The sequence below is a fragment of the Synchiropus splendidus genome, chromosome 10 (assembly GCF_027744825.2).
Source record: "Synchiropus splendidus isolate RoL2022-P1 chromosome 10, RoL_Sspl_1.0, whole genome shotgun sequence".
Classification (NCBI taxonomy): Eukaryota; Metazoa; Chordata; class Actinopteri; order Syngnathiformes; family Callionymidae; genus Synchiropus; species Synchiropus splendidus.
The window spans coordinates 6,619,344-6,642,887 of NC_071343.1; the positions used below are offsets into that span (position 1 = coordinate 6,619,344).

The 23,544-nt window shown below is 40.8% G+C and overlaps 1 protein-coding gene across 6 annotated transcripts in view; it reads right to left on the bottom strand.

The window, feature by feature from the left end:
* myo1b (myosin IB) overlaps positions 1–21,458 on the bottom strand; it is a 52,412-nt gene extending 30,954 nt beyond the window's left edge. For 3 of the 6 annotated variants that reach the window (XM_053876695.1, XM_053876692.1, XM_053876693.1), the window contains exons 1-4: positions 21,359–21,451; positions 20,692–21,015; positions 13,713–13,859; positions 10,874–10,989 (exon numbers count right to left, since the gene is read on the bottom strand). In XM_053876695.1, the coding sequence (XP_053732670.1) occupies positions 10,874–10,989; positions 13,713–13,838 (242 nt within the window). In that variant the 5' untranslated portion in view covers positions 13,839–13,859; positions 20,692–21,015; positions 21,359–21,451. Of the gene's footprint in view, positions 1–10,873; positions 10,990–13,712; positions 13,860–20,691; positions 21,016–21,358 lie in introns of those variants that run through there. The other 3 variants (XM_053876691.1, XM_053876690.1, XM_053876696.1) reach the window with 2 other exon arrangements.
* Between the last annotated feature and the right edge of the window lie 2,086 nt (positions 21,459–23,544).

Genomic DNA, 23,544 nt, shown 5'->3' on the forward strand with positions numbered 1-23,544 from the left:
TTCATCATCCTTCATTGTGATTCAGCTGAAATGTTCTCCTGAGGCTTTCCAGCTCAGGTATACAAGTACTCTGTCGAAACAGACCCACTGGCATTTCAGCATCCATCAATTTGAGGCAGCAGCAAATGTATCTCTCTATTTTAAATTCCCTTGTACCATGGGAAACGCAGATGTGCAGAACACCAATGGAAACAACAGCATCTGAATTCCACACCTCACTGCCACAAATGACCAGAATGACTGGTGAGCACATCTAAGACCTGATCTCTGTTGCAGCCGAAATGACAACTGAGGAGTAAGCCGAGCTTTTTTTCCCCCCCAACATCAAGCCAAAATAAACAGCTGAAATTGCATCGTGGTAAATATAGCTTGGGGCAGTTGTGTTGGAATGCATTCAAATATCATCTCCCAAGAGTTGTATTTGATTTGCATTCCTTGTCTGAAGGTTAGCGGGGAACCTTTGAAAAGGAAATGAGCAGCTCTGTAATATCTTACCCCTTTAAAAGAACAGACAGTAGTGTTCCATCACTGTTAAAGTTGGAAGAGTACCACTGCTTTAAAAGGGCAGAGGACGAGTTTGTGGGGGGAAAGTTTGTGAAAGAAAGTCTGAAAAAAACAACTACTGCCCATTTAAAAATATCTTCCATTGAACTACAAATGTTTGAATTATGATCTTAACAAATCAGAAAAAAAATGACGACCTCAGCAGAACTTGACTGTCCCGTTACTAAATTCAACAAGACACGGAAAAATGAACTAATCGCTAAAAGAGGCTCGGTGTAAATTTTAGTGGAGCTGCAAATGTACTAGATGAGTCAGTCCATCAAGGAGAAGGCTTCGGAACATATAATCACACACACTGAACCAGCAGTGAACTCCAATTTGTAAAGCAGTCGATTGCCAGTGAGGAGCCATGAGAGAGTGGCGGCCAGAGATGGATGGCCAGATGAACACATTCCAGGCCACGATACAAAGTTTAAGCTCCGTCTGGCTAATGGGACTTCAGGCTCTGCTCCATCAGTTTGGATTTCAGCCCATGATACTAGCGGGCAGAGATCTCCAGTGAGTCACCCTCCTGCTTAACTCCTCAGTCTATTGGAGATAGAAGTACAGCATTGTCTCATACCAAACTCCTATTCCTGGGAATTTCCAACACATCCATTCCAGCTTACACTAAGCAACTGCTCTGAATCAGAGGTACACGCAAAGATAGTAGCGACTGTTCTGTGGCTGACTCGAGTCCAAACAATGGCTAGTCGTAGACATCATAAGGACTTAAACTTGGCTGGCTAAAATGCTTGACCCACTCACCACAGCACTTGAGCTTCTTCTGGTCTCGCTTCAAACTGGGCTATTTTTTATTTTGAATAAACATGAATTAAATCCTTTAAATAGCATAAAAAAACTTGTCTCAGACACGTGTCAATGCTAACAAATCAAATGCAATATTGAATTACCAACACAGTGTTGGTTTCCACTGTACTATTAAGGGAATTACATTTGTGTAGTCTCACCTTTCCCTCGCAAACAAGGTTTTGACAGTTAAACGATCCCATCTTAATTTGCTCTTTGGCATCACTATGAAAAGTTCAACCAGATTTTGCACTATGAAAACTCACTTATGATTCCGATCAGGACTTTGTTGTACACACTCTTGTCAGACTCAGCCTTCATGCCTGCCAGTCCATCCCTGAAGACCCCTGCTTTGCATTTTCTGTATGGCCGGGACGCCGCACGACATTACGTCACCATGGTGAAAAAGGCAGAGCAGCGCGGCAGATGTCTGCTTTGTGAAAACACTTCTGCTGCCTGATTTGTTCCTGACAATGAGTGGCCCATCACATAATGATCTGGCCTCCAGAGTAGGCTTGTGGTCCCGGCTGGTGTGGACAAGAAGAGAGGGGCGGGTGCAGAGCAGAAGTGGGAGGTGCCTTTTTTGCAAGCACACTTGCAGGCTACATGAATATGAATCAACCCCTAAGATTATCATAAGAAAGAGCTTTGCGGAGGAAAAGAAACATACAAGTGGAAACAAAGCCGCGCTGATGTCACACATGAGGCCTGATTTCCCACATCTGTGAGCGTCACTTTGCATAAACGCAAAGTCAAACACAATAATTGCTGCAGTCCGTCTACATTAATATTTACTTAAAATGGCAAAAACTGATGAGAAAAGAGCTAGCTTGTGCAAAAGTCGACATCAAACACAGTCAAGATCAAAGTGATGAAAGACTTCTGAATCCCACTGTGTATTTATGGGTCGGTCGGGAAAAAGACCTTGTACCATTGTACCACAGATTGATGCTGGGGACCTCCCCTTCACATCTGTCTACAGGCTATAATTTGGACTTACACGTGGCAGTGGTGAACAAAAAGCCACAATGGCATGAGGTAAGCAGTAGAAAATAGAGCAGTTAGTTCTTTTTACAACCCACCACTGCCAAATGAGACCTTGGGGGCGATGATGGGTCGGTAGCGTGTGACCTGAAGGTTGAAAGTACACTCAGGGCAGAATCAGCAGACTATCATGTTGTCATTTGCACAATGCTAACTGTTATGTGTGAGTTGGGGGATCAGCATTCCCTGGAACTGATTAAGCATGCGACCACGACTGGCTGACCTCCACTGTCAGTTGATAGAAGTGTCCATGAAGAGGGAGTGTCAAACTGAAGGTCTATAGGCCGAGTTTGGCCCATGATAAATGCCGTAATTTCCGGATTATAAGATATTATAGGCCTAGTTTCTGGTAACTTAAATGGGAATTCTTAGTTCTTGTCAGAGACCAGATGCAGAGATGTCAAATAGAGTCCATATAAAAGAGATTCAGATGATCCTCTCAAAAATTACATGCTGTACAAGCTTGGAATGATACAACAGAAGTTGATTTGAGTCTCATTTTACAGTCAGAACTGTACAGATGTACAGAAATATAAGTATTAACAGCTGAAACCATCAATTAGCTCACAGCAAAAAAATGAATATAAGCACATGTTTCAACCCACAAAAATAGCATCACCTGGATCCAACACCAACTTGGGAGGAGAAGCTAAATGTTCCATTCAGACTTCTCAAAAGCAACATGTGATTCACAAAAACATCTCCCTTTTCCAGGTCAGAAAAGAAAGCCTTGATGCTAAATCGAGCTGCCCAGTATTAGTTTAGATTGCAGAGCTTGTTACGGAACCCTGTGATCTCAGTGTGGTCCTACTGGCCCAGGAGGCCTCAGGAAATCCATGAGGCTCAAATACAACGTCGAAGGAAGCAACTTTTTCCTGACGATCAGGTGGAAGTGGGATCCAAGACAGGCACTTGCACTCAGACAGACTGAGGACTAACGTGCCAGTGTGGGTGGCCAGGGAGTGGAAACACACATACATGCTAAAAGACAGGTCCTTAACAGATGTGGGCCATCTGTGTACCAGTTAGGACAACACACCGCCATAAAACAGGTAAATGAGGAGAAGTATAAATGGCGCAAATTTCCCAAACCTGTAATGAAGATTTAAGGAAGGCCTTCGATGTTTTAATAACACAGTCAATGGAAAACCTTTACTTTTTTAATTAATAGTTAAACTGCTGTTACAAATCTCTAATTTACTTCCTGTATGCGAAATGATGCGCTCACTCTCCCACCCTTTCTAGGAAGGGGGGGTCCAAGGCTTTAATTTATTTTACTGCATACCATTTTACTGTCCCAGAGGAGGTCTGGTGTTGCAGTTACTTGACAGTAGCATGGAATATGTTTGCTGAGGTGTTTTTAAGATGTACACAGAGAAGTGCATCTTTCAGCAGATTCCCAAGAGTAGCTCACAACTTCAGAATTTTGAAAACAGTTTTCTGGGTGTTCAAACAAATCCTGTCCAAGGATAAACACTTGCATATAAACTATCCTTAGCCACAGACAGGATGATGGAAACCCTTGGCTGAATACTTATTTTTACAGTCATGTTTTGTTTAGAATGTGTCGGCCATCCTCTGTCACAGGTCACAGAAGGTGAGACGAAACAGAAAATTCCAAATATCAGGAAGAATAACAATTCCAGCGGCGTTTAAATCCGACTCACTTTTAAGATAAAAAAAGTGCGGAACAGACTGCCGCCATCGGTATTTGGCAATCTTCAGCTCTGGCATGCTTTCTTTTATAAAGCACGCCTGCAAAGAAATAAACCGTTTCACCCAATTTAGCTCAAATTCACTTGGAGAATGCTCAAAGAAGACAAGACCTCATGTGACCAAATGACCCCCTTAGGCAACGGGCAGCGATTGTAGAGCTGACTGCCGACCATTTATCGAGCTCTGAACCACGAGATAGAGACTCAATTTCAGGAATGAAAAGGAACAACAACAACAACAACAACAAAAAAACATCTGTTTTTTGTTTGTTCTAAACACTTAGCTAATTCGACATTGTTTTCAGTCATTTCCTGCAATTAATTGTAGCATTTGTAATGGCTTTAGTCAATTAAAAAAGATAATGATATGCAATAATGCAGACAATAGAGTCATTTGTGAGTCAATTAGAGAACTAGGATCACAAAATACACAATGCGCTAATGAATTTAGTGTAATGACATCGAAATGATGGTGACAAAACTACCAAAGACTCATCAAAATACCATTTATATGTTGAACACTCACCTAATAACACAAGTTATTTCATTAAACCCTTGACTTCCAATAGGCAATTCAGCTAGCCTTTTTAGTGCCATTTTGTAGGTCTACCAATTCATAATTTTGTCAAGTGAAAACTCAAATTCCCAACTCTCACACGAGGCGATGTTTAATTTCATGTGACTAGTCACATGCTTACAAACTGAATGACACCAGCAGTCAACAACAATGGCAGTGTTCTGTCAGTTTCCATATGTTACGAGCTTTTCACAACGCAGTTACCACTTTAGCAGTAAATAAAAACAAATGAGCGCCACATCAGTTGAAGTTATAAACACGAACCCAAATCAAACACTAATGATAGACAACAAACCATAAAGTCGAAATTAATTAGTTGAACCACAATAAAAAGAAGCATATGCCATTGGGAAAATGCACATTCTGCTCCACATAAAAATCGCCTAAACAAGTAACATAAATAATGAGAAATGTTCCACTTTAGTTCTGCTGCTCACATCTTCTATACTCAGAAGCTTGGTTGTCATTGTTCTGTCAGTGAATAGAGTGAAGCTTTACAATGGTTTGGATCAGTCACAGAGAGGGGGAGAACTCTATGAAAATGAAATCGCTGAACAGATAAAGGAAAAATGAGCCAATGTTTAATCAGTTTTGTGCTCAACTGTGGGAGGATGAAAGCATCATCTCGGAATGCCTAGGAATTCATAAGTCTATTAATGATTGCTGAAGGGTTCTGTAATCACATAGGCTGCTACTGTGCAGCTCAAAAGACGACACATCCAGTACATGGAAAGGGAGGGGAAAGAAAGAAGACTGAATGATCAAGAAAGCAACATGAAGTTGTTATTTAAATATGTGATCAAAAAGACGGGGACAGCTGAGGAAATTGGAACCCGAGTCAGAATATATTAGCTGAGTTAACTGCCTGTGGAGTAACCTTCTCAGACTGTTTTATAATGGTAGGATTTCTTTTCAGTATTGCATTACATTTTCACCAACATCTTGTACTGATGATAGGAGAGCCTAGCCACTACACAGAACCTTTTCCAGCACATCCTAAAACTCTCCATGGAGTTAAGGTCTGGACTCTGTGGTGACCATCCATGTGAGATTGATTCTCCAGAAACCACTCTCACAATACACGTCCATTATGTGAAGCAGATGTGTCGGTGCTTGATGGGGGGTCCCAGTCTACCTTAAAAGGTGGAGTCCTCTGTGACTGATGGTGAGGAAACTATGACCTTACTACATTACGAACACATTTCTTGCTTGGTCCATTTAGTTAAAACCAATTTATTGTCATCTAAAATCCTGACCCCACTACAGCACCTCTGCAACCAACCAAACTACAAACCCTGTTGTTGGCAACTTTCATGTTGCTATGAAATCAAGCACATCATGAGCCGCCAGCTCACCAGCTCTGAATTCCTGATAAAACTTACGATTGAATTTGTCTCAACATTGAGGTCTTCACCTCCACAGGACCTTCCAGCATCGCACATCGGTATCGTCAGAATTTCAAATTGCTCATGTCAACATGAGATACAAAACAGGTATTTATTTCCTGAATTTATGTCTGCGTGGGTGGCAAAGGTAACTCGCACACAGCTTGTCATCTGTCTCCAGGTTCAATGAGCCCACCAGTCCGCCAACACAAGCCTGAGTGCTCTTATTCTGCCCACCTGTGTCGAAATGCCATTCAATAAGTGCCCACTTCAATCTACCTACGAGCAAGATCTGGCCGGCAGTTTATAAACGCCTACTTGAAACTCCAGAAGCACATAACACAAAAACAACACTTACACATTATGTCACCTTTTTAATCAGCAGCTGAGAGGAAAAATCAGGGTGCATTTAAGACTGCAACACTTTTTGCTAAAGAATAAACATCTAGTCACCAAAGTGGGAGAGATAGAAAAATATTCAAAACAAAAAAGGGCTCTTTGAAGCTTGAGCTAGATGATTGATTGCGGTCGACTAGGACTTGCTTAATTTGATCAAGGACCTGACTCAATTGACTGACTGCTTTAACCTGACAAGCATCTGACGCAGGGAGTCACAACTGGATAAGGATTAGAGGCTTGCATTTCTCTTTTGGACAATTACTTATAATTGTTATATTTAAATCAGCACAGGGTTTTCCCACATTGGTTGTTTTTGTGGCTCTGATCAATGGGGGATATGTATCATCGGGATTTTATTGATACAAATAACATCCGACTTACGACCACGGCCAGCAAGAGCCAGCGGATGCTTTTTTTTTTTTTTAATTCAATGTGTGGCTCCGCAGCACGTAGCAGCCCAGCATCGCGTACGACACATATGGCAGCACAGTATCCCAGCATCTCACTCTCACACTGTGATCTACCTCTACACTAGTACCTATAACCCTCGCGTTGGCTATTTTGAATGGCATTTGACTAACGTCTTGACTTAGTTTATTGTTATCAATACTTCAACAGCAGCCTCCATAACCTATGCAAAAGTATTGTTAACTCTTTACAAATAAACTAAGCTATTTGTGCAAGCAGAATGCGCAAACAACCTTCGCATCAATCTGGTTCCAGCAAGCATTTTATCGAAATACATTTGACTCAAGTTTGATTCAGGTTTGAAATATTAATCTTCTGTCTCTTGAGCATGTTTCCAAAGTTGCCTTCAAGAGACGTAATGATGGCACCCATCTTGGCAAAAAAAAAGTGCTGCGGGGGAAACCAGACTACTTGTGGTAAAACCAATAGCTGAAAAGCTTCCGGTACTCTGGCACTGATCCAATTATGTACCAGAAGAAAAAGGGTGGCAGTGCTCCTTGTGGTTCTCCTTCAAAGTCCTTCTTCATTGACTGACGGGTGAGACACTTCCCTCTATGCTGGGAGAGGCTCAGCATAGGGTGTCCCTACGCAATGGGGAAAGGCCTGTCATGCCACAATATAAGTGATCTTTATTTATTTATTCAATTATTTTTGAGCAGACAGAGTTGGGGACTAGTTGCTGTCGAAGCGGTTATCTCAACTTGTGAACCGCTGCAGTTTAAAAAACGGTAACAGCAATCGGCATGCATCGATTGAGCACATTGCCGAGAGACATTTGGTGAAGTAAATATGGTACACGACCAGACAACACAACTTCCTCTCTTTTAACATTATCAGGAATTAGTTTTTGAAAACTGTTATTTTTATACTAATGTTACATTTTAATCTGTAAGTGGATGAGGTGCTAAGAAGTCAAACAAAGCCAATTTCACAGTCAGGCTGTCAAGAAGCCCGTGTGCCGCAGCTGAAATCCCTGACATATGTCTGACACTGGGCCTCATCGCTCCATTAGCCAGCCGTGGTACCTTCTGCAAGCCAAATCTCCAGTGGCACAAAGTATTGACTGCTGTGAGCATTAGGGGTCTCAATAGCTCATTAAACAACAGGGAAATATGATCCCACCCTCGAGACACACCCCCAAAACAGACGTACTCAAATCTGTGTCTGGCTTGGCTGGATGTGGACGGAAATTGGTGACTTCAGGCCATCTGTAATGCCGCCACGCTCGGGGAAGGCCATTAATTAGCTCATCTCAAAGGCCCAGCCCTGGAGTGGAGGGGAGGAAAGTTTGCACCATAGGGAGTGTCTTTTAATGAATGGGTCATTCATCTGGGCAGGGAAGTTGGCACGGTAGCCAAGGAGAGAAAATGATTGATGATTTACAGGACGTCTTGGTTAGAAAAATAATAACTGTTCCTTTCAAATACATTTTCTGTAAGATTAAATGAGGTACACTGTACTTTAGTGGTCGCACCCCACCACGGATCAATTCTGCTATTCAGAGCAGCCAATCGACATGGTGGTGTTATTTACAGGGTGGTTAGCTGAAGGCCATGTGAGAGATCGTAAAAGGCTCCAGCTAAATCGGTTGGTGAATTGTGTTAACGCGTGAAGAGCCACACCTTTGCCATGTGTATCATGTGCTTAATATTAAAAGGAGTGCTGACAGAGTAAGTTGAAAGATGATTGCTTCACGCTGGGGAAACAGATAAAGGGAAGAAAAAAAAATTACACAAACCTAAACGTGTTTTTTTTTCGCACCTGAACAGTGTTAAACGTTTCGGATTTCAAGACAATTAAAAGTTTAGAGAGAGAAATTCAAAGGGTTGTCTTACAGACCTCCTCTGGCACTGCGAGGGGTCGCCCACCCTCCAGTCAGACATTTTACTGAAACCCATTTAAGGCTGCTGCTTTCATATTGTTTAACCGTCTAGTGAGGATCAACGACAGGAAGAGGAGGTTACCTGAGAACTCCTGCTGCTACCTAAATTAAAGCCTGAATCCAAACCTGTCAGTCAGCTTTCTAGTGTAATTAAATGGTGTGGTAAACATGGGGAAAAAAAACCTGTTTAAATAAAATGAAAAGCAGTATGATTCTACACAAGTTATCAATATCATATCAATGGAATGGAATGGGAGGGTAAATGAGACTCTTAAAAAACAAATACAATTTCATATTCAGGGAGACCCAGCCAGGACGGAACATAAGGTAGGTAAGACGATGGACCTGATACAATCATGAATTCATTTTGTGACAATATTATGCTTTTTACGATTTGATATCTGCAAACGTTTTAAGTACAATGTCAAGAAGTTGACTGTCAGTCGAATGACTGATATTTGAGATTCTATACAGCACATGTGAAAGGTATAACATTGATCAGAAGTCTTTGCATATTTAAGATTATTTTTCTACATTTCTGATGGCCCACAGTAAAAAAATGGATACAACACACGGATAACTTAAAGAAATATCAAACACAAAGAGACCCCTTGAGGTGCACAGGTCAACTTTAGTCCAGATGGTTCAAACTGCAGGATTATGACCAAAACATAGAGCGTTTTAAAACGATCTTGGACTGGCATTATAGGTCTAACCCTTGAGCCTATTAAAAGAGTTCAATCTTCTTAAAGTCTAAAGTTGGGGTTCATAATAGATGACTGAATCTTGTCATCCTCAGCTCAAGACATTTAACCTAGATTGAGATCCACAAGACATTTCACAAAGCAATTGCAAGGCAAATTTTCAGTTTGGTGCACTACTATTATACACAGTAGCGAACACGCAAAAATAAATAATCAGGGTTCGAAGGTGCAAAATGTCCTCTGATTTATAGCACCTTGACACACCAAAAACCACAAGGAAGCACTCATTAACCAGTCGTCTGCGCCCTTCTTCCTTCTCTGCTCCCTTGCAGCTCTCTGAACTTGTCCACTAGAGCGTTAACGTGCATAGCACATTCAAATAATAAAATTATCTTAGGTTTAAATTCACTTTAAAACTTTGACTTTTGAGGTTAACTGTACTGTTTATTAGACATATAATATACATGGAGGTGCCCTTTGGCACATGCCCATTCATGGATAATCTGACCCTGGTTAGAGGGAATTTATTTTCCATTTTTTATCTTCTGACCAACATTTGCTTTGTAATTGCTGAATGTAAACTTGTCATAAATAGGAGGAAGCTTCAAAAGCAACAATACATGAGCATGAAGAGCAACATAAAGACAGTCCAGAAAACATTAAAGCTTTTTAATCCGAGACAGCATGAAGCTTGTAACCCACTCACAACCCCAAAGTCAGTCAAAAGAAAGTCGTGCTCCTGGACAAAAGAAAACTGACACATCAAACCCTTGCTCTCTCAGGGGGTTAAAGCCCGAGCGGCATGACAAGAGAAACTAATTGACAGCTTTGTTTTAGCTTGGCAACCGCACAGTGATTCATCCTTGACGTTGCCAAAAGACAGATGGCAAGCAAGTGGACTGAATACGGACAAGGACAAATCTGTCCATTCACCAGAGAGAACCGTCGCCGTTGCCACCTACTGTTTCAGTCACTTGGTCATTTTAGGCTGCAAACTTTGCAGTGGGCTTCAACTCAATTTGCTACCAGCCAAAAACGAAACAAAACACACGCGCAATCTATTGACGAAAGAGTGGTGTCACAGTCATAGGTCATGGAGTGGATTTGATCCCTTTCTGCCAAGTTTTACGCACTGATTCCCATAAAAACAGAAGGATGAAATAATTCCGAGTTTGGTTAAGCAATTACTTCAGTGAACCAAGGGATTGATGAACTAATTCCTATAGCAGACTCAAAGGGTGCATTGCTGTGGTCTTGGCACCAAGGCAGAAAAAACATATCAAAAAGAACGAAAATAATCAGAATTCAACAGTAGGGTTCCTGAAGAAGAAATTAAGTGAACTTACATGTGCGGACTGAGCTCATAGAAGTTCCTGTTTCGATACTCCTCCACCTTGTCTGGTGTGTAGATGGGCAGTGACCTGTATGGGTTCATGGAGATGACCACACTGCCAATGTAGGTCTGGATGGGGATACAAGGACAAGGTGTGTTAATGACATATTCCAAAAAATGTATCATGTCAATTTTCAAAGACAGTGCTTCCAGGAACTTTGTTGAGTCTTGTAAAGCCTGAAGTGAAAGCAAATATTCATTGATCTCCATGAGAAAGTTATGTGTTCTTTTGGCAGGGAAAAGCAGTGCACTCTACCAGAGGCAGAGGCTTCTACAGCACTTATAATGGGTGAAAACAACACCTCAATACTCCTCAGGTAATTTCCACATTTTATTTCAAGATATAATAAGAGCTAAAGAGTTTACAACACCTGGAATACAATCGCAGAACAAGGGAGATCAGCTTTCAAGTGAGTTTCAAGAAAAACCCATCCCATTAAATGGTCATCCAAATGAAAGTGATAAGACCAGGCAAACTTGAAACTGGCTTTGTATTTCGTATATAAAAAGCGAAATCTCACATCTTCCCACCGAAAATTTCCTTCATGAAACATTCACACTGCGTCTGTGGAACTGATGACACTCCAGATATCGCTGAACACGAACATAACAAGGCATAATCTTCATCCTCCTACGCTGCAAACAGAGCAGAGATAGCACTTGCAAACATCAACCTGAAACATTCGCTCTGCTGTCCATGGTAATGGTTGTTGCATAACGCACTCTGACAGGAGTGGAGCGTTGCATTTCCCGTGGCAACATTACAACCTCCCACAGTCTCCTTTTTTCAGCAGCATCGGAGGCTGAAGTTGAGCTTTTAAAAGTGCAGAGGACTGCTGAAAAGTCCGAGGGTGTCTGTATATGTCAACAGTGTCACATGTTTTCGGTAATGAGCAACAAAAAGAACAAGATTTACTTGCTAGATTGAGTGCAAAAAATAGATTGAGTGAAAAAAATAATTGCATTGTGTTTAACTTTCAATGAAAGGCATTATTCTGACTAAAGGATATTCTCACTTGATGAAGAGTGGCAAAACACATTTTCTAAACAAACCTCAACGCCTTGGAAAATTATTGTTGACATTAATGCTTTGTTTACAGATCTGTGAAGAGGTAGCTCACCAGTTAAGGATGACATTATCAACTTCAGTGTAGTGTAATTATACTGACTAAAACATCTGTTCAGAAGGGAATTACAAATGACTCACTGATGGCACATCAACTCCCACCCACCGTGGCATAGAATAAGCAAATTTATTACAAATAAATTCTGCAAAGCAACTAAACTTCCTCAGGTACAAACAAAGAGGCTTGTCTCCACAAGTTAAAAAAGCTGTGATTTGCGTAACAGATAAAGAAGGGACTTTTTCCCTGTGAGAGATCAAAACAAAGACCAAGAAACAAGAAAACAAGAATTCAATCAGAAAGTGATCGAAGTTTTGACCTCATATGACCTGGGAGATTTGTATGGAAATAGCTTCAACCAAATAATTTTGAGACCTGATAAATATCTAGGATGAAACATCCTGGATAGTTCTATAAACACTTAAATATGTCCCATAATGTACGGGTGAAAGCACATCTGAGGCCTAACTGCCGGAAGCTGGAGAAGTCTCCCGCAGCTGTTGGAATGTTCATCCTGTAACGCTAAAAAAAACCAAGGAGTCAGAGTACAGTAAACAGCCAGTCAGTATGCTCTCCTTAAAGCTCACCAATCTGATACAGCAGCCTAAAAGAAAAAGATGAATAAACCCATCAAACAAATATTTCTGGGAAACGACACTAGTATTCACCTCCTGTGAACTGGTCATTTAGAAAGAAGCAACTTTAGTCAATAAGCAAAACTCAAATGGAAATGCAAGTTTATCTTGACATAAAACAACAGTAGCCCCACCAGCTTTCATCATGTTTTCTCGGTTGAATGGTGCAGCTCAAGAAATCACTCTGTTATGGAAATCATTGCTGTATGAGGTGACATCACTCCTTAGGCTTTAACCGAGCGAGCCAGCAGGAACCAAAGCAGAGCTGTAATTATCCTGGCTGACATCTCAAGCTGCAAAACTGCAAAAGCAGCACAAAGAAGGTTGCTGAAAACCTATATGTCAGATATAGGGACAACTGTGCCTCAGTATAAACATCCTCTGGCAGAGCTGTGTGCTCATCTCACAGCTCACTATTACATGCTTCATTGCAAAGGCATCATTGACATTGCTCCATGATGCGATTTATTGATTGGGTGGTTTTTGTGGCGACTGCTTCCGTGCCACTTGCCTGGGCTGAAGCCGGTGTTTTCCAGCATGTTTCAGTTGTTTTTGTTAAAGAAGGGTGAAATCATGAGCAAATATACAGCAAAGGATGCAAGGATTTTTCGTTTTTGTTTGATGGGTATGTACATGTGAAGGTGTATCACTATATATACCACACCATGCTAAATGTAAGGAAACAATAACATTTGTTTTAGAAAAAGAGGTTTTAAAAGTGCAAAGTTACACATTTGCCTTAACAGTCTTGTTCCTGATGGACCTTGAAAGTGAAACAAAATGATTTTTTTGAAGATTCTTACGTGGTGTCTCCGGGAAGGGGACAAGGACGTTGTACGTCCTTTATAGTCCTATAGAGGGTCAAAACCCCAGTGTAGATAAAGCGCTGGGGAGAACCCTGGTTTTGTCAATTATCAACAAGAAATTTCAAACTGTACCCTGAATATTATGCCACTAGCTTTCACCCCACCAATCCAACGTTATAGAAGGCCATACGGGTTACGAGTGGAAAGCAAACAAATCAATCTCTTACATAGATCTCATTGTGGTCAAAGCGTTTCTTCAGGTTCTCGAGGAAGGAGTCTTCAGAGAGGGGCTCGAGCAGGACCATGTCGCCGACCCCAATCATGTTGTCTAGAAGTGATGTTTTCACCTCCATCTTGGCTGCTGGTGTCCCCCCCTGAAAGCAAAAACACAGGAAGCAAAAGAAATTTAGCAGGTTGGGTCAAGAAAAACATAATGGACAGTCCCCCTGGAAGCAATTAATCCATGTTTATCAGTCATCAGTGACAAGGTCTCCTGTAACTTTTAAGTGGCAGTAAACAATCCTTAACATAGCCAAAGAAAACAAACCCTATGGTGGACATGTTTGTACAGCAGTGTTTGGTTGGACTCCAGGGGGGAGCGAGGCCTTGTGATCGGCAGTGCAGCCGTGTTCCCTTCGGGCATTAAAGAATGTACCATTAGATAATTGCAAACGCGAGAACCTCGCAGCTGAAAATATAGCAAGTTATATTTTCCCATCGCTTTGAAATGAAACACTTTTGTCTAGCAAAGAAAGACATTCAGGGCCAGCACACGACCTCAGTGGAAATGCACCTGGACAATGACACTGCTAGCGGTGGCAGTTTTTTAGTCCAGCGTTAGCATCAATCGCTTTTCGGACAATAATCCAATTGCTATAGGGATCGAGATAAAAGAGGCGCCTAGCATACATTCATGGCCTTAATGCAGGGCTTTGCAGGACCAAAAGAAAGAAATGTCTCCCTGTTGTGACAGCTCACATAAACCGGCCAACAAATGAGGCCATGCAGCCGCCGCTCTCATGCTACAACTCTATTTTTGCATGATGGCCACTGGCTGGCACAGAAGAGGATCACATTTTAAAACGAGAGGAATGACCAAAATTGGAACAAGGACAAATCTTCAACTAGTGAGGAAAGATCGAGTTAGTATTAATATCATCTGCAATCTTTCGTTAACATCAAACAGCAGTCAGTTTCTTTTAAAACTAAATGAAAACGTAATATTAAGCTCAAAGTGTGACTATTGTCTATGGCTGTGTATTGGCAGGTATCTTGCGATACGATACGTATCCTGATACAGATGTGGTGAAATGATACATTGTGATGCATTGTTATGCTGTAAGTTTTGCTATACATTGTAATAAGAACAATCACTTTAAGGGTGGAAATCAGATAATGCAGTACAATAGTATGAACAAGAAAACAGGTTCATTATTATGACATCAGTCCAGTTATGGTTCCAGTTAAATTTCACACAGAGGAATGAATTGCTCCTTTATGCAGCAGCATATCTTAGTATCTATGCATTAAATATCACACAATCGAGTATTGAGATATTTCAACAAAAATATTGCACAATCAAGTATAGCAATATTTGAGCGTATTGAGATAACACACCTACTATAGATAGCATTATTATCACACCATGACCTGAAGTAAACTCTTTACTCATTTTATTTAATGAAAAACAGAAACTATTAAACAGCCAACAATTATGACGTAAAAAAAATGTATGAGACGGTGGCCTTGCAGTTCAGATTGGAATCAGTTATTTTAGTTGGTGGACAAAAACCTGTTTACTCATTGCTAAATACATATGGACAAAGCCACCATCGTGCTACAGAATGTGATGTTTTACTTAATGGTCAAGCAGAAGAGTAACAATCCAGTCCATATAATGTTATTTTAAAAATAATAGTTCAGTGATCAGGTAGATATTGAATAGCGATATTAAGTAACATGCTGACCTTTGTATTTTTCAGATTAAATAAATTGATAAACCAGTCAAAGATTCCAACAGTTTGAGGTTCTGTTGGTAAAACATGGCAGGCGGGGGCATTAAATGATTTGTTAGAAGCTGCCATAATCAATCCTGGAAAAACCAATATCTATGAAGTCATTACACACCCTGCATGGGAGCAAACCTGTAAACAAACAACATGGTGAAGCAGTGTAAACAAGTCTGCTATCGAAATTTCATCAGCAAAATCCAATGACGACCCTGTCTGCTGAATCTCTAAGCGAGTGCAGGTCGGCTGGAATCCTTCTGACCCATTATTTATTGGATACACGTGCAGCAGGATGCCCTTAACTCCTCCTCTGGTAACCCACTACCCTAGATTCGGAGGTGGCTTCCCGGCAGACGGCTCTAAAATCCCATTAATAAGAGTTGCTGCCTGCTGCTAACTGTTGTAGCGACTCCAAAGATAGAGAACGAGGGAAACCTGACAGCCTTGATTAAACTGGGTGGATTATCTTTGCTGCTGAGTGAAAGAGGGATGAGCAAGACTGAATATTCTGTTTAGAAAAAGTGCAACAAGTTCACATCGAGGGCAAAGATCTTGTCCTTCTAAGATCTCATCCTGGCAAAGTACGATTTTCAGTCATCTATATATTACGTACGATCTGTTTAAATCGGACAAAGTTCAGCGAACTACTCGGCGAAAGTGCGTTATAGAGCTGCAGCCTTATCAATCTTCCTGATGCATTTCACATCCCAGAGATTGATGAAATCTCTCTGATGCATGTTTCGGTGGTAAACACGGTTTAGCTGGCATTAATCTCATAAATGAAGGGGGGAAAAAAGCACACTCAAATACACTCTCCCGGATGTACGTTACCTTGATTCAACCCAGTGAATATCCAGTAGGGATATTTTCCGACCTTTGTGTCAGAGTCCAAGCTAAACCGATTTTAAACTATTATAGACCAGTATTTTTGGTTGCGACTTAAGAACAAGTCTCAACGAGGAGATGAGTTACGTCACTGTCTGCCAGTTGTTACCTATCATTTTAATCCTGCATCATACTATTGAAAACACAACCTGACCTACATATTGCTACAGACCGGGCGGTGGGTGAACTCCATTAAATGCACATGTATTATTTACGGCCACTAGACTGAGGTTACGTGCTCTTCTAGGTCATTAAGAAAGCACACATTTATTCACAAACCAATAAGGTATGATTTTGAGGTTTGGAAAAACTGCGTTAAGAGGGATTATTTTGAGAAAAATCTGTTGTGTGTGTGTGTGTGCGTTGCTATGACTGGCGTAATTCTTCTTGTGGCCATTTGGGATGACATTGTTATCTGTGTGCAAATAATTGACAGCAAAATCTATTACAAGGAATGAAAGTCTGGACTAAGTAAATTCTCTGCTTGTTAAGTTGACCTTCTCGCGGCAGACGTGTCACAATATTAGAGCTCTGCAGGCAAATGATGGAGATTAAAACACTTCTTAGTGGAACAGCAGCGGGATGATGGGTCTCAGCCAAAGTACGGGACTGGACATGGGCTTTACAAGAGCAGAGGTCAAGCTGCTGCACAGAAACATGATCTGGAAGTCCTCAACACCAATCCAGATGCAGATCAGCTCGGGTGAAATGCAGCGGAGGAATAATCAGGCACGTTTGGCAATGGAGAAAATGTTTAACAAACATTTCAATATTGAGTCTCAAAGTAATTTCTGAACATGGAAATTTAAACCGACACTCTGATAAGGCGATGGCGTGCGAGACGAGCTGAATTTCAAAAGCCTTCAGACATTCTGCCTGGTTAAATATTAACCGGTAGTCCAAACAAACATTGCAATATATTTACTATTCGATTTCGACTCAAACTGCAGAGAGGCTGCAAGTGCGGGGCATTTGCAAAACATGAGCTAACAATGGTAAATGATGATAGCAAGGGAACAAACAAGCGTAGTGTAATTAATTCACTGGAAGATAAAAGCTTGATTGAAAAGGGAACCAGGTGACTGACGGGGGACAATAGTCTAATGTGGTTTCGTAAACAATACTGGGATCCACACGGTGCTGAGAGAATATTATTACTATTTACACCAGCGTCTGTCCTATTGTGACAAGTCAAATAGGCGCTTTTGAGAGGACTGTTTTGTGCAGGCTGACAGCGAATCAAATGCAATGTCATACATGCAGAGGAAAACGAAAACAAAATTATTAGTAGAGAGTAGTTTGTAGTTTCAAGGACACTTTTTTGTAATTATATTTGCTAAGTAAGTGAGCAGCTATTTGGTCTGCAACGAACAACTATTTTGACAGTCGACTAGTCACCGACTAACAGTCAGCCAACTAGTCGGCTAACGTGTGCAGGTTGACAAACACTTCTGATAATAGTGTTGTAAATAGCACAGTTCACTCATTGGTGTTTCCATGGTGGACATTGGACGCAACATTTCGGGACGCAACGGTCCTGATTTAATAATCAATTATAGGCCTATTCTGAGATCATGGACCAAAATAGTCGATTAAATTTGATCAAAATGATCTTTAATGTCCCAGTCATTTGAGGGTTTCCGTCAGGATTTTTCTTTTTTAAAGTTTGACGGCACAACAACCTGCTGTTTTCAAGTTATTTTTCCTGAAGACGTAGCGGCTCTCATTTATACCATGGCAGTGTGCCACCATTGGTAACGTGTCGGAACCCTGCATTTGCATGACTGTAGTACCCATGTAAGGTCCTCCAGCATGATGCACTCTGAATGTGGGGATGAAGAACATCTGCTCTTTGAAATCCTGTATAATCTACTGTAATAATATGTGAACTGAAGTCACTATGTGGTTGACAATGACAACACACGACAAGCATTACGAAAGATTATTCATAAAGATTAAAAAGCCAGTTCAGTCTGAAATATTTTCAAGGTATAACCAGGGAGAATCAAAGTTTAATCTAACCAACAAATTCTCCACAATAATTACTGTCATGTCCTTGAGATAAATCAAAGCCTTTCCCAAATGGTTGTGATAATTTCAGCATTAAAATGGCCTGGATTGCAATGAAAGTACCCCGTCAACTCCCTTGCTCAATGTACATACATCCATACATATATACATAGTGTCATGATGAATACATTAGAAATCCCCCGACAGCACTGCATAAGCAGGATCAACGCAGTCTGCACGACAGGCTACCAAGCACTTAGTTTGGCTTCGCTTCACACAAGTGAATGGAAGCAGCAGCTGTCCAGGACTTAAAGCAACAATGAGCTGAAAGCAAATGTACAGCAATATTACGGCGCCACAGGAAGAGGAAACATGCCGAGACCAAGCAATTAGCCAAGATAAGTTCAGAGGCAAGCGACAGAGGGGGAACTCATTTGGAGGAAAAGTTAGACATCGTGTAGTTCAACTTGGGTGACTCACTTCTGCTGGCTTTTATTGAGATGTCTTTCTGCAAACGTTTTAATACCATTTTATGGATTTATTTTACATGCAGTTAGAGTACAGTCAACTGTACTCCTTTTTTCTGAGATTGAATCTTTTTTGACACCTGTCTAATGAGTCATCTTCTATTTTGTTGTGCAAAATTCTACAGTCTTAAATAATCTCTAAACCACTCCACATGAACTAGTTTCATCAGCTTTGTTTCTGTAATAAAGGGTCTTGATTGTTTTGGGGGGGGGGATGCAGCTGCACGTGACCATCGTTGAAGCGAGCAAACACCAGACACACGCCTCACTGGACTAAGCTGCACACGCAGATAAGGACAAATGGTTTTCTCTAGGCAGGAAGACTCTGGCCCTTTAACACACTAGACAACTGCATCCCTCTAGCGTGTACTGACATTGCTGGTAATTCTGTTAACAAACTACCAGCCCAAATTCAATATACCACACAGATGAAGAGCTGAATTCTTTTGCAGTCAACATGAACGTTATTTAGTATTGATTGCAACAGGAAGTGTGCCTCCTAATCAGTAATGGAGTGTCATGTTGTATTGGTGTGCTCCATTTATTAGCTTGTTAGAAAGCTTGGACAAACCTGCAGCCAAGGGGCCAAATCTAGCTCGCCATGCCCCTTTATGTGGCCAATACAGACTTTGTTCAGCTCATGACTCAGACAAATCGAGTTGGACACACAGGTGAGGGCGATGGAAATCAGAACGCAAACAAAAGGATCCAAAACTCAAGCCAGTTTGCCTATTTAAATACTTTTATGAAGACATAAAAAAATCACACCAAGAAGACAAGCGTGAGAGATAAACAGTCACCAGTCGGCAGGATGTGATAATGTGAAAATACCCAATCAGGAGGTAGTTTCTTTATCAGTAGTGGTTCAAGTTTTGCCCTCATAACACAGAGTACATCTGCATTCCAAAAAGTTTTGGTTTGCAATACACACACAGGTTACATCACTCAATGTTTGAGCAATCTGGTTCACCAAAGTGTCCACCGGGTTTTACATAATAAACTCAGGGGGGTGAATGCAGAGCAGCCACAACACCTCCGTCTGGGACACAACACGCAGGCTTATCAGATGCTCTTGGGAACGAGAGGAAACACAGCTTGACTAGAATAGCAGTGAATATAAGAGCATTTAAAGAACACAGTCTAATGTAAAAATGGCTCGGCTGAAGTTATAGTTCAGTCATGTCAGTCGAGAAAGGTGTATGTAAGGCAGGAGTGAAACTTCCAGAGAAACTTAACAGGTTTGAACAAACTGAAAACGCAATCGTTATGAACTCCAAATTGCTCCTCAATTTAAACCACAGAGCGGATTCAGAGCTTCGCTGATTTGATCCACGTTTTAAGCTGAGATTGATCCCTTTCCTCAGAGCAACATCGATCCTCCTTCACCATCAGCTTTACAAACCCTTAAGTTTGGAAGAAAGTCAAACAAGTTGAAGTCTTCTCGATTTGTATTCTTGGTGTGAGTGACCTAAACTTTGGCGATGACACATCTGCCACTGTTCTCTCCCACTTACAAAGCCGGAACAGATGGATGCAATTAGAGAACATTTTTTTCTTTTTTTTTTATTGAATTGGCGTTGAGATATGACGTGGACGCGGAAGAAAAAAAGAGTAACAATTAAACTTCTGCTCCCGAATTCTACGAAGAACAAACCTTCTGAACGAATGAATGAGCCGGAGGCAAGTCCGTGAACGCAACTTTGCAACAAAAGTTAACTGAGGAACTTCACACATAAAGCACTCCTGAGCTTCTACACAAGGGATGTCAAACTCACCTCTTTATCCCTGAAACTGAAAGTTACTCCCTCGCCGATCGAAATCCACCCTCTAAACTACAAAAAGTAGAATCCAAGTGAAGCTTCTGGAGCGGGTTTTTTTCCCTCCTGCTCGGCGTGTGTGAGGCTGAACGTGGCTCTGGACACTTTGAATGGAGCTGGAGATGGACTTGGAGTATCCGCCCGGAGCAGGGAGTGTCCAGAGCGGCGTCTGTGGCCCAGCACCGCGTCCCCTAATCACCTCCAGCGTGAGGGGGAGGTGGGGCTGTGAGGCGTTCGAGTGTCGTCGGAAACGCTGAAGCAGCACTGATTCCGCAAAACGACCTGTCAATAACGTTACAGACGACACGACATTCAAAATTTAAGTTGCTATTTTCACTCAGAACAGATAATAGCAGAGTATGTGAAACTCCATTATCGTTTCTCACAACATAAAAACTGCATTGTCGTATCAACTCACACAATACATACTTAGAGTTACACATACACAGAGTTACGAAAAGTTAGTCAGCGGTACTCATGTTATTAAATGACAGTATTTTGAGTCGGGAAAACTGACCGGTGTCCAGCTGGTGTACGCAGCTGGGACGGGACATTAGTTAGCATCACCCGCAAAGCACAACACCCCCCTCCTGTGTCTCAACTCTGGATAGCAACAGCGTGTTACCTGCTGTGAGAGGACAATAACCCCGTCCGTTCTGACCCAGTTGTATTCCAGTCAAGCTTATTTAGAAACTTTTTATTTAAAAAAGAAGCTACGAACATCCTTTACGGATATTATTTTTTAAAAATAATTATTTTTACCGCTAAACGGATTTGGTCGGACCCATTTTGAGGGTTATGAAAATTGTTGTCAAAGAGATTTACCAAAAAAATTGATTGACAAGTTGAAAAGAAAAACATATATCAGCATTTATAAAATATAAATCCTACATAGCTGCCGTAGTGTGACGAACATGCGGTGCATTAAAGAATTTAGCAGACTTGTATGGAATAAATACCCCTATTTATTCCTCACAATGGTATTGGCCAACATAGACAGTAATGCGCATGCGTTGTTCTTTTGACCGTTTCACTGTCTTGTTTTCAAACAAAAATATGTAGTTTAGAATATGGTTCTTGGTTGGATTTTGAGCAAAAATAAAGTCAAATAAAGCGAATATAATTATAGATAAATGTTAATGGGGAGAGCTAAGTTGTGTTCCTACTTCCATGTGAAGTTATACTATCTAAACATTTGAATCACGGATGTTTATTTGGCTACAAAAGAGTTGAAAAACCTCACAACTTTGCATGTTGCTGATAGCAGTAGTGAAGCATAGAAAACATGACAATACAAAACATTAAAAAAAACCCCACTGTATCCTGGATCAGGTCATCGAACTTGGTCTTTCGCTTTTCACCTTGTCATTTGAGTCACTTAAATGTGCCCCATTCAGCCAACATTTGTTGAGTCATAACTTGTAAATTGCAATGTTAAATAAAGATAATAAATATGTAAAATAAATCGAGTCACATTCTCGCGCTTCCATCTGTCCCAATGACCATTCACAAGAAAGGAAGAATGACCACAATTTCAGAATTATAGAATATATTATTTGAGAAAAAAGAATATAGTGCCCCATTAAACATTAATTAGTTAGCTCTAATAAATCTGGGAAATATGTCAATATTTCAAAAAACACAACCTCAAAGAGCAGTGAATCGTAGGCAGTAATTAACGCTCATTAAATTCTGTTCGGCAGGTAAGTAAACAACTTCATGGCTGTCTTGCTTTGGTCGAAATCAAATTCAACCAAGAACAGGGGACTTTTATCTCCTGTGTTGTGACACAATTTGTATCACATCTACAAACGTTTGATCAGAGTCAGTTCGTGAAATCCTTTGCTGGCGGCTGCAATGCTTTATAGTTGATCTGTGCCCACAGATCAACCAGAATCCTTCATAATTAAAAAATAAATAAATAAATAAAATAATATAAAATAAAATACAAAACAGTTTCCATGCACATTTCAAAACAAAATGGTGGTTTTGAAAATGTTTTTCCTCATCTTATTCTAGGCTAAGATAGCATTTCTATTTTAAAACATTTTTATTTGCCGTATTGGTGAGGTATAACTGTCATATAATTCATTTGTTCAGGTGTTTCGCTATGCTGTCACAGAAGCTCCTTTAATCCAGGCTTCTTTAAAGGACTTTAACTCTTGTCGGTTGAAACAGCCAGATCCTTATGAAAAATAAAATCTCACATCAAAGCCTTGTATGAAAAAGGAATAAAAAATGACTGGCAGTGGAGTGTTCTATTTCCATGCAAGCTCTATGGGAACGCTTCCTTACTAAGAAATTCTTTTGTTGTTTTAACATCATTTGTACACTGTTAATTGGTAAATCCCATTCAGAGCTAGAACTCCAACACTCCATAGGTGACATTAAAGAGCTGAAGCTTGTTATGAACCCTTTTTAGTTTTAGACCAACTTTGCGCTCTCCTCCTTGTTATATAACCAGGGTAGCATTTAAATTGCTGTTTGATACCTAAAAGCTGCTTCTCTTGTCTCGAGGATTGGACAAGAAAAGGATGCACTGAATCGATAAGTCTAAGAAATCTACTGGAGTTGAACTTATTATCTGCTTCTGTCAGCTCTTGTGCCGTCCCACTGTTCTCAAGCCACTGACTTCTGCAGAATTTAGGGCAACAAATAACTAAGTGGGGCTGCTTTGGCAGAGTGCGAGTTGATCCTTTAGCCTCCACTGTTTATGTCGCGGTAATGCACGGAACGTATGAGAAAGCGGTGATTAAAATTTAAGACCAGTCCGCAGGGATCCGGGGGAAAAAGGAAGAAGACAGTGTCCAC